The 12,509-nt window shown below is 38.4% G+C and overlaps 1 protein-coding gene across 1 annotated transcript; it reads right to left on the bottom strand.

Annotated features, from left to right (window-relative positions):
- Positions 1 to 3,899: 3,899 nt before the first annotated feature.
- C2H3orf85 (chromosome 2 C3orf85 homolog) lies at positions 3,900 to 8,189 on the bottom strand. Its single transcript, XM_055382129.2, has 3 exons — positions 8,093 to 8,189; positions 5,549 to 5,682; positions 3,900 to 4,130 (listed from the first exon to the last, which is right to left on the bottom strand). The coding sequence occupies exons 1-3, from the start codon at positions 8,187 to 8,189 to the stop codon at positions 4,041 to 4,043; spliced, it is 321 nt and encodes a 106-aa protein (XP_055238104.1). The 3' UTR covers positions 3,900 to 4,040.
- Between the last annotated feature and the right edge of the window lie 4,320 nt (positions 8,190 to 12,509).

The following is a 12,509-nucleotide window of genomic DNA, read 5'->3' as shown; positions in this document are numbered from 1 at the left end:
CACCATGTCTGGCTCATTTTTTTTTTTTGTATTTTTAGCAGAGATGGGGTTTTACCATTTTGGCCACGCTGGCTTGAACTCCTGGCCTCGAACTCCTGGCCTCAAGTGATCCACCCACCTTTGCCTCTGAAAGTGCTGGGATTACAGGAGTGAGCCACTGTGCCTGGCCAGAAGTCTAGACATTCTTAATTGCTGTTACAGAGCTGCCTCCAGTTAGCTCTATTCAGATAATTTAAGCCTTAATTTTCATCGCCCTAAAATGGGATCTGTAGGACCTACCTTATCAGACTGTTATAATTCAATGGTAAAGGGTATAACGGTTTCATATAGTGCACAGCAGAATATATATCTCAATAAATGTTTACTTCCTCTTTTTTAATCAGTCGAAGGTTTTGAAAAGTGGTTGAATAGGATACATAACAAGATTAGCACCATGCTTTTCATATCATCAAAGGAAGACTTGGAATTGTTTCCCCATATTAATATGGCATTGAAATGTCCACTGGGAAAGCATGTGAATCAACATTACACGAATTCTAGAGGGTAGGATGTTCAAGAGACGCAAAAAGGGTCAGCCTGATCCTTGGCATATATGTTGACTTGTTCTACAGAAAATGCAGGAAAGCTTAGGCAGAAGAGTGCTTGTGTAGGGTCAGACCAGTGAGCCTCAAATTTGGACAGAAGCCTCTGGGAGTCTGGATTTAGTAGGATTATCCTTACCTGTCATTTCCAGTTACATAGTGGGCCTCTGTATTAAGCAGGTGAAGAAGGCAAACCAAAAGAGTTCCCTTTAAACTTCACAATGAAAACCTGCTTCAGAAGAGTTCAGAGTCACCACAGTATTTACGTTTGTAATCCTCCAGTAGAATGTGTAAACATGGTCGAATATTAAATGAATGCTTCTGTGAGGGTATTTTTGGATAAGATTTACATTAAATTGGTTGGCTTTGGGTTAAGGAGATTACCCTGTATAATAGGAATGACACTTATTTAATCAGTTGAAGTCTTGGAAGGAACAAAGGACTGACCTATCGTAAGGAAGAGGGAATTCTTCCAGCAGACTGCGTTAGGTGTTAAATGCAGCATGGGCTCTTCCCCTGTCTAAAGTCTGCCTGCCCACCCTGAAGACTTTGGACTTGCCTGCCTCCATAATCACGAGCCATTCCCTAAAATAAATCTCTTTCTCTTTACAGTCAGTCCTCTATTTACTATGGTTCAACTTAATTATGGTGCGAAAGTGATACACATTCAATAGAAACCATACTTTGAATTTAGATCTTTTCCCAGGCTAGCAATATGTGGTACAGCACTCTCTCCTGATGCTGGGTAGCAGCAGCCAGCCATGACTCCCAATCAGCCACACAAACACAGTACTCTATAGTAGACTGTGTTGCCAGATGATTTTGCCCAACTGTAAGCCCAGGTAAGTGTACCGAGTATGTTTAAGCATGTTTAGTATGTTTTCACACTGCAATAAAGAGACTGGATAATTTATAAAGAAAAGAGGTTTAATTGACTTGCTTCCACAGGCTGTACAGAAAGCACGGCTGGGAAGTTCTCAGGAAACTTACAATCATGGCGGAAGGGTGAAGAGGAAGCAGGCAAATCTTCACACGGTGGTAGGAGAGAGCGAGCTAAGGGGAGATGCTACATACTTTTAAATAACCAGATCTTGTGAGAACTCTGTCACAAGACAGCACTAGGGAAATAGCGCTAAACCATTAGAAACCACCCCCATGATCACCACACCTCCCACCAGGCCCTGCCACCAACACTGGGAATTACAATTTTTTTTATTTTTTTTTTGAGACGGAGTTTCGCTCTTGTTGCCCAGGCTGGAGTGCAATGGCACAATCTTGGCTCACCACAACCTCTGCCTTCCGGGTTCAAGTAATTCTTCTGCCTCAGCCTCCCAAGTAGCTGGGATTACAGGCATGTGCCACTACGCCCGGCTAATTTTGTATTTTTAGTAGAGACAGGGTTTCTCCATGTTGGTCAGGCTGGTCTCGAACTCCCGACCTCAGGTGATCTGCCTGCCTCAGCCTCTCAAAGTGCTGGGATTACAGGTGTAAGCCACCATGCCCGGCCATGGGAATTACAATTTAACATGAGATTTGGGTGGGAACACAGAGCCAAACCATATCAGTGGGCTAGGCAAAGCTATGAGGTTGGGTAGGTCAGGTGTATTAAATGCACTTTTGACTTATGATATTTTCAGCGTGTGATGGGTTTATTGGGATGTAACGCCATCGTAAGTTGAGGAGCATCTCTATATATACATATCCTATTGGTTCTGTTTCTCTGGAGAACCCTAATACACAGACATTCTCAATTTTTTATTAAATAATTAAAGAATGAAACTTTGTGTTAGTAAAATGTATATTATTGGTAAAACACTGAAGATATATTTATGTACAATCTCAAACTTATTTCCCACTGCAAAACTAAATGATTCATCATCTTTGTTTTGTTTGTTCAGATGTAATTAAAAATCTATGCTCATATTTATTGGAAATGGATAGCAGTTAACTTAATAAGTTATAAATTAGCCTTAAATTTCTCACTGAAAACATCTCTAGGCCATAGGATGGGAAATGTGGAATACTGAGCAGCTGTCAGTGTCCTTTTGGAGAAGAAATTGCTGAGGCCAAAGTCCTTCCAGTCAACTTCTTGGCATTTGGTTTTTCTGATTTACTTGCCACTCAAAAAGTACTTAAGATTGTTTTAAGACCACATAAGATCAACTAAGGTCTTAGGGAAATGTTTCCATTTACCTTAAAAGGTAAAAATAAATTGTTCGAGAGAACAACTAAAATAGAGAATAGAGAATGGAGATAAATAGACTTCTGAAGACAAAAATTCCATTTACCTGTGATTTTGGGGGGCAATCTTGGCAATTAGTTGTATCATCTCAATGCTTCTCAAACTGAGGTGGTAATCCATGAATATTAGGAAAGTTATAGGATAAATGCAGTCCACTTTTCCCTATGGCCAATTTTTCAGTTTTAATTGAAAAAATTATAAAATGTGCCTGGCCAGTGAGTCAAAACTGTTATTTCACATTAAAACAAACATCAATAAATTGTGGAACAGAATGCAAAGCTTACAAAAATTTTACAAAACTTCGAAGAAGTTTGCACTTACAAGTGAATGACTTCCATTGAGTTCCTAGCCACTATCTACTTGTTGTATTAAGGTAAGGCTGTATTCTCCACTGAGCAGTACACCTTTGATGAAAAACGTTTCAAAGTCACGGTTTTAAAATCGACTGACTTAAGAATGCGACAAGCACTGAAGAAGAGAGAAGAGGGCCGGGCGCGGTGGCTCACGCCTGTAATCCCAGCACTTTGGGAGGCCAAGGCGGGTGGATCACGAGGTCAGGAGATCGAGACCATCCTGGCTAACATGGTGAAACCCCGTCTCTACTAAAAATACTAAAAAAAATTAGCCGGGCGTGGTGGCGGGCGCCTGTAGTCCCAGCTACTCGGGAGGCTGAGGCAGGAGAATGGCGTGAACCCAGGAGGCGGAGCTTGCAGTGAGCCGAGATCGCGCCACTGCACTCCAGCCTGGGCGACAGAGCGAGACTCCATCTCAAAAAAAAAAAAAAAAAAAAAAAAGAGAGAGAAGAGGATCAGCTCCATTTGAGAGCTCCCTGTCCTTCTTTGAATTAAAAAACTCTCTCAAAGAAGAGGCAATAGAGAGTAAAAGCTATGAACAGAGTGGTTTAATGAAACTACTTTTTTTGTTTTTGTTTTTGCTTTCTTTTTCCCATAAATGCCATCGTTTTGGTAAATGTTATTACTACAGCCTTTTTTTTTTTAGTTCTTTTTTTGAGAACTACCATTTATTGAGAATGTCTTATTCCAGGTTTCTACATGGGTTTTCATAACTACTGTTTTCAACAACTTTGAGACAGACATAATAAATAATGTAGTAAACAGCATGGATATACCCTCAGATCTCTAAAACCCATGGTTTTGGCACAATGCCATTCCAAGCTCTGCCATCTTCATCCTCCTGCTTTAATCAGGAAAACATATTTACTGGGCAGTAGACATGTCAAAGGTGAAGGTATTCATATCCAAATAATACTGTGCTGTTGTTTTCAAAGCAATCCATGTTTCACGAGCCTTCAAGAAAAGGAAACACAAGTCATGATCTCTGAGTGTGTAGAACACATCTTGCATCAGTTATTCTGATTATCATACAGATATTCCTAAAAGATGAGAAAAATATAATGGAAGAATTATACCAAATAGAATTTGGTTTTCATACTTTTAATTATCTGTTTATTTCAATACTCAGATATTTTACAGTATTTGTGGGGCCACAGTATAAACCAATGTAGCAGAGTCTTGCTACATTACATAGTGCCTGTCAGTTGGTACAAATCTGGTCTACAAGTAGAGGCAGGAGAGTACCTGAAAATGTCAACATTCTATAAAGAAGACACAGTCTACCAGCCTACTTAATCACTTAATTGACCAAATAAACAAATGTCTTATTTTAATAATGCTAAATAATGCCTATTGGACAAAAACAGCCATAAAACTGGATGCATTATTCAGTTAGTAGTTTTCATCAGCAAGTGCAAAACAAGCAGATCCTGGTAGACCGGTTAAGACCCAGTCATGTGGAGTACAGACAAGATCAAGGCCCCATGAAAACAAGGACATTCAACTTTTTTATGACTTTATACAATCCTCATGCCTGATGATAATCAGATCCTGAGATATGTGGAAAGAAAGAAAGAATAAGTGAAGGAATCATTCATTCATTATACAACTTTGTTTCCTAAATTGCTAAATTGTAAGAGGGAGATCATGAATAATTGAAATACTCAGATAATTCAGCTATTTCATTTGGCCTGGAGTTTTAATGTCTTCTTCTATCAGAAAAGTAAATATAGAATAAAAAAGGCCAATGCAAGTTTCTTCTTTGTTTCTTTTGCAGCGAGAATGCAAATGAATAGGAAAATGTACAAAAGGCAAGCAAAAGGAGGAACAACATTAAAGCCTTGAATAATTGTCACCGGGGATATTTAGCTACTGAACAACTGAAAGTGAACTAAAGTCCGACCACTATCCATTCATCAATCTACACATACATGTAATAATTTATTAAGCTTTGACTATATAACAATCATTTTGCTAGTTCCCGAGAATAATTACCTTGAAGGATAAGATACAGACCCTACCTTTATAGTCTAGGTAGGTAGGTTGGGTACACAAAACAAGTAATTCCAATTGACATTTTGAGAGCTATTTACTTGTGAAAGAGCATGCAAAAAGGGAGAGAAGGAAAGACAAATGTCGCCCTGAGAAGAAGGGAAAGGCTTCAGAGGGACATTTGAGTCTAGTCTTTAAGCAAGAGGCAGAGTTTACCAGGCAAAAACCACTTCATGGGGAAGAAAAAGGAGATATAGTTCAGAGTGTCTAGAGAGGAAAAATCAGGGCTAGGCTAGTCATGTGTTAATTAGTGGTCAGCTAATGCAATGATTATTTAAAAAGATAAATGGTGAAGGACCATTTGTTTCTAATACAAATACCTGCTTAGCCAGTGTGTTTCCCCACACATCTGAACTGTGATCTGGGTCCCAGTAATCCTGCAAATTTACATGTCTTTTGAGACGTAGGAACTGGTTTGCAGGGTCCTCCAAGAAAAATGGCGCTCCCAATGCTCCTGCAATTTAGAGTCCAAGAGCACAGCATCTTTTAGAGCAATAGTTTACATCTCAATGTTTCCTCTTCAAGAGACCCAGCTGTGATCTTTGGTAGGCTGGGGGCCTGAGGAGGAAACTCTGGAAAAGCTAAGCTCTGAGTGAGACAGCTACTCCTTGGCCCTTTGTCACCACTGTATGCTAACCACTCAATTTGACCTGTATTTAGTTCACCTTGAAAGCCAGTGCTATGTGGTGGATGGAGCAGGATATCAGAGCTTCTATACATGCATGGGGGCCTCCACACCCGGATTCGAATTCCAGCCCTATCACTTTTCGGGGAAAGTTGCTTGATTTCTTCGCACTTTAGTTTTCTTGCATGTTAAGGGGTATAATCATGCACACACACTTGCTGTAAGGACTGGATAAATTGATGCCTGTAAACTATCTGGCTCAAACTAGGCAGTCAACAATCTTATTCTTCCTTTCTTAGCCCTCCAAAATAGAACTGATCTTTCTGTTTGAACTATGCTGCTCCCAAACCTGACACTGTGGTTTGGCATTGATCAATTTTTGGCATTGATCAATTCACCATCAATTCGAACCACCTTGTATTTTGCAGCTCCTTCCTACTCCAGGATTAAGAAGAAAAAAGAGATGATAATTTTTAAAAATCCAGACTTTTTAAAGATCTTGAGATTTTAACAATCTGTGTTGTATTTTCATTCTCAAGTAAAACACAATTGCGTTCAGAATTATAACTTGAACCAATACAAAGGAAGAACACATTCTCTCCTGACCTATATGTGACAACAACACAATCTGTTCATTGTGATAAAGAAGCATTTATTACAACATCTAATTGTGAGTAATGTTACATTAGGCACTTAACAACCTCATTATTAGCAGTCCTCTGTTGACCAACCTTCTGTATAAACCAGGGTTATAGCAAGCTATACGGTATAAAAATTCCCCTCTATGGGGCTCTCTGTTTATTTGGGATCCAGGGTCAAAGATAAAAGACAAAACGAGGCAACACAAGATTTGATTGCACTAAAGGAATTTAGGAGAAGATGTTGTTATTGAGCACTAAGACACTGGGGTACAAGTAGGCGTTTTCTCGGTCAAGGAAGTTGTTTCACCTGCTCCTTGAAGGAAAAATTGGATTTAGCAGGATGGGAGAAGGAGAAACATTTTTTAAAAAATTTAAGCCAGAGGAATAATGTGTTTCAGTATCTTAAAACAATAGTCAGAGTTGGCTAGATAGAAGAGTTTTATATAAAAAAAAATATTTGTTAACATTTAAACTTAGGAGGTATTAGTGACAGATGCCAGAATTAACACTGTTCTGCTGCTAGCTAATCCAATTTAGTATAATCCAACCAGCAAGTTTGTGGAAACCATCTTTTAAGGTGGCTCCCAAAAATTACTACTTCTTGTTATTCATATTCTTGTATAGTAGTCCCCTCTTTTATTTAATAGGGCTGACGTACATAACCATAAGCTACTGTGGAATGACTGTGTGCAATTTTTGTGGCTAGGATATAAAAGACGTTATAGCTTCTGCCTTGCCCCTCTTTTGGACCACTTGCTCTAAGAAAAGTCAGCTGCCATGTCGTGAGGCCACTCAAGCAGCCCTGAGGGAGAAGACCACATGACAAGGAAATGATGCCTCCCACTAATAGCCACGTAAGTGAGCCATCTGGGAACCTGATGTTTTTGCTCCATTCAAGCCTTCAGATGACTGCAGCCCTCATTGACATCTTTACTGCATCATCATAATAAATTCAGAGCCACAACCACTGAGCTAAGCCACTCCCAAATTCATGACCCTTCAACTGCAATAATATGTTAGTTGTTTTAAGCTGTTAAGGTTTGGAAAAATTAGTTATGCAGTAGTAGATAACTTATAGAATGCATTATACGCACTTACTGATGTCAAGGTAAATAGCTAATCACAAGGGTTGAGACTAAGTTGAGGCAAGTGAGACACCTAGGATAAAAGGCACTCACTTTCAGGGTCATACAAATTTTGTACCATAAGTTCCTCACTTCTCTCACCCTAGTCCTTCCTCTGATTATCATCATTGCATGGAAAGATAAACAAAAATAACTCTTGCTAATCACTACTGCATGCGAAGATAGACAACAAATAACCCTTACCATTAAAGAATTCACATTATAGTCAGAGTTCATATATAATTCGAAGAAGACATATTTGATCAGACCATCCATAGTTGGAGCAATTTTGATACTGTCATGGACATCTCACAGAGAAATTTGTTTTGAGTTGAGCTTCAAAGATTTGTTACACTTCAACAATGAGGATGAAGGGAGTGGAAGCAAAGCGCATGTATTCTAGGCTGAAGGAGACTGGAGAGTTAAAGAATGGAGGAGCAAAGGAAGATTCAGGGTTGGTGACTTTCATTTTACCAATATGATTGAAAGGTAGGGTTGTGGTATAGATGTGGTCAGAGATAACACTGGAAAGGTAAGTTGGAGCTCGATTCTGAATGATTTTAACTGTCATACCAAAGGGTTTGGGCTTTACTCTAAATAATTAATAATCATTTCTGAATAAGAAAATGATAGGAAGGACCAGATTTACTTTTTAAAAAAATTGTTTGTATTACGGTAAAATATGCATAACATAAAACATACCACTTGAACCAGTTCTGAGTGTACAATTCAGTGGTATTAAATACATCTACAATGTTTTGTAACCATCACCACTATCCATCTCCGGGACTATTTCATTGTCTCAAACAGAAACTCTCACTCTTTAAACAACTCCGCATTAACCCCTCCCCAACCCCTGGTAACTACTATTCTACTTTCATTTCCTATGAATTTGCCTGTTCTAGGCACCACATGTAAGTGGAATCATAGAGTATTTGTTCTTTTCCGTCTGGCTTATTTCACATGGCATAATACCATCAAAGTTCTTCCACATTGTGACATCAGTATTTCATTCCTTTTTTAAGACTGAATAATACTTTATGTATTTAATATACATTTATATATACCACATTTTATTTATTCATTCACAGATTTACTCTGAAAGATCCTTTTGTCAGTGGTGTAAGGACAGATAGTAAAAGGAAGAGAAGAGTGAGGGACACGAGATCAGAGGCTATTCAATAGTCCAGATGAGAGATAAGAAGGGCCTGAATCTGGTGAACGTGGGATGGGAAAACAGGATTGATTTGAGGAAGACAGGAGGAAGGAACCCGCATTCATTTGGGCTGACCAGTGTGAACTAACCAGCTTTGATTTTTTGCTTTTAGATGAAATGCACTAATGGCTCACTTTTCAGATTTCTGATTATTCTCTTTGAAGAAAAGGTGTGTGTTACAGTGTTACATATTTTATGTGCTATTATTCTGTTAATAAATAGGTGTTTTTTTCAAAACAAAATTAGTGGCTGTGCAAAATAGATCCAATTCCATCAGTAAACAATAAATAGCTCTAAGTAAATGATGCTTAGGATATGATTTATAGCTACATAGTGAATCTGTAGTAATTGCTTAAGATAGTGTTACTTGGAATTATCTAAAAGTAAAACCAGAATTCTGTACCATAGTCATCCTGGTGCATTATACAATCACTAAGAAAAAAATGCTATTGCATAAATCTTGGCAGAGAAGCATGCTTTAAAATATATATGATAGCTATTTTAAACTCTAATAATTCTGTCTTTTGTAAGTCTTTTACCTTTTGGTTCATGGAAAATGTTTTACCGATACAATCTCCTTCTCCTCCCTAGGACAAACCATCTACCTCAGCATTATAAGCCCGACAGGCATCCAGTAAATCTTAATTGATGATGATGATAACACCACCCATGAGAGAGACAGAAACTAGTATTTATTATCCTACTTTACAAATTGAGAAAATTGACATGCAGAGATGAAATGACTCACTCAAGGTCATATAGTAAGTCAGTGGCAGGGCTGGAAATAAAAATGCAAGTAATATAGAAGGGCAGGCTATTATCCTCTCTGCTTGAGAAATTTCTCCTCCCTTTTTCATTCTGCCTGATCAACCTTGAAAGTTAGTGAGAGCAAGACCAGGGTTTTGTGTTTGTGAACCTATCTAATATTGCTGGGGTTTGAAAACTGAACCCTGAGTTTTATTGCTTTGTTGATTTTTAAATGAGTTTTTTAAAAAAATGTAGGCAATATCAACCAGGTTAATGCCTTTCTTAAACTTCATGATCATCAGCTATGAAAAATATCCTTCTCTCTTTATTTGCAACTCCCTACACATGCCCCTTTTTTCACCCACATCATAGTCAGCTTTAATAGGACCCGTAAATGTTTTGTCTAAACATTTCTTAAATATCCTCTGCAGAAAATTCTGTAAAGTAGAAACAAAGCAAACACTTCAGAGTATAAAGCAAACACTATTTGGGATCACAGCTCTCCTTACACAAGCCAAGAAGGATCAGAGACCCAGAGTCTTTTCTTGGCCTCGCCAGTGACCAGCTAGGTCATTGAGCCACTTCTTATTCCTGCACTTCCATTTTTTGTTCTGTGAAACAAGTCTGGATTACACAGCCACTAAGGTCTTTTCCAGCTCTAATATTTTGATCTGGAATGTATTAATAACAAATAGGTCATTAATCAAAAACTACTTTCTATGCATGGTATCGTGTTATCGGAAGCACAGAGAATATGCTAAGTGGGCACAGTTCCTACTACTTTCAAGGAACTTACTGAAAAATTTAGCACTGCGACAGTCAGAAATAAGTGAAAGAAAGGTCAAAGTAGACTTACCCAATAATTAAAACAAAACAGATAAAAATGTACTCATATTATGAACAAAGTGGGGAGTACCCATCGCAGGCTAATGAGCAGTATGAGCATAATGAAAACTGCATCATTAGAAATGAAAGTCTCTATGTTACTAGCACCCACAGAAAGCTGAAAAAAACTCTTTAAACATAATGGTGGGGAAAAGACAATATTCTATACCCTATACACATAACCTAACCTTGAAATGATACTTGTGGTAGGAATCTATATATCTAAAAGATCAGAAAGCCTAAGGTAAAATAAGATACAGAATTAAAGGACAGAGTCTGCTGGCAGATTTCTCTTTTCCCTGATGTAGAGGAAGCTCATTTAGGGTAAGCCTAGGCCCCTCTTCACCCCTATGTGTGCTCTGCTCCTGGGAAGGGGCAGTGCTTCAGTTAATTTGTAAATCCAAGAAGTTTAACTTGACCATGTCCACCTTAGCTCTTTCTTCTTCTCTTGAGAGTAAACTGCCCTCCTAGGGCATGCTTCCTGTTCTGGTTCTGCAACCTGCAATTGGTTATAAATTTGCCAAATTTGGGGGTCCAGTCATCAGGCTCTTTATGTACTTATACTAAGCTACATTTTCCAAATTAGCCCTTCTCAGGAATAAAGGAAATTGATTGCCTTCCATAATCTTATTTCTTTATTTCTCAACTTGATCAAAACTGGACAAAGAAGAAGGGTGCTATTTGTTGGAGGGTGGTGAAGAAAGAGTAGCTTAAAGAACCCAATAGTCTGTTGCTCAAAGCCTCACTAAAAAAGGAGGGAGAAAAAAAAAAAAAAACAGAGCACATGCCAGGGCACTCCGGTGGGAGCTTGTCATTCCCAGATAGGCACAACCGAATTATTTCCCACATGTAACCTTCAATGTCTGTATGTTTTTGAAATAAATGCAATGAGATTCAGTGGGGTCAGAAGACATAAAATATCTGGGCAGATCCATAGGAGAGGTCTACTGCTAGCTATTTCCCTTAGGGTCTAGGTAATACTGATATCTGGGGTATTACCTGATACCTGGTACTAGAGATGGAGAGTAAGCAGTGCAGGCTTGCTTAAAGTTCAAAGATATTTACGTATGGGATGGTGAAAGTAAAGCACTTAGCACTCAGCATAAGTACCTAATAATATTTGTTGTTTACTATTTTTATTGAACTGCTGAGTCTCAGTCCTTGCCTTTAAAATATTTATTTTTTAAGAAAAGACGAAATAACTGCCCAGAAAATTATGGACACACACAAATTAAGTACTGAAATAAAGTATAAATGGTCACTAGGAGTAAAGTACAAAACAGGATCTGGAAAAAGGATATATAAATGTCTTAGTAATGGTGTAAAAATTTCAGAGATTTCTGTAAATGTAGGAGGAGTTATAGAATTTGGTGAGAGACTAAAATACTCATGTTTACATTCATATTTTCTAAAACTTGAATATTCTCTGTTAAGTAATTTTTTTTTTTTTTTTTGAGATGTAGTCTTGCTTTGTTGCCCAGACTAGAGTGCAGTGGCACGATCTTGGCTCACTGCAACCTCTGCCTCTGGGGTTGAAGTGATTCTTGTGCCTCAGCCTCCCGAGTAGCTGGGATTACAGGCATGCACCACCACGCCCGGCTAATTTTTGTATTTTTAGTAGAGATGGGGTTTGCCATGCTGGCCAGGATGGTCTTGAACTCCTGACCTCAAGTGATCTGCCTGCCTCTGCCTCCCAAAGTGCTAGGATTACAGGCATGAGCCACCACGCCCCACTAAGTAAGTAATTTTTACACACAGTGGCATAGCTATTTTATTTCTTTCCCCATTACCTTTGGTCACTGACCCAAAAATGTGTAGTGGAAGACAGAAGAGTTGTGTTTAGTAGAACATATTCCCTCACTTTGCTTGAACTTGGATAAAAATTGGTGAGAAAAGGAGAGAGAGAGACAGATAATCTAAGAGAAGCAATTTGGGTTATGAGAGAAAAATGTGAAGAAGAAAAAGAGGAGAATAGAAGAAAAGAGATGGAGAGAGAAATCAAGAAAAAAATCAAAGGAAAGATAGAAAAATGAAGCGGGTTTA

Source organism: Gorilla gorilla, chromosome 2 (genome assembly GCF_029281585.2).
Source record: "Gorilla gorilla gorilla isolate KB3781 chromosome 2, NHGRI_mGorGor1-v2.1_pri, whole genome shotgun sequence".
Lineage (NCBI taxonomy): Eukaryota > Metazoa > Chordata > Mammalia > Primates > Hominidae > Gorilla > Gorilla gorilla.
This window is presented reverse-complemented; position numbering and strand designations above follow the sequence as displayed.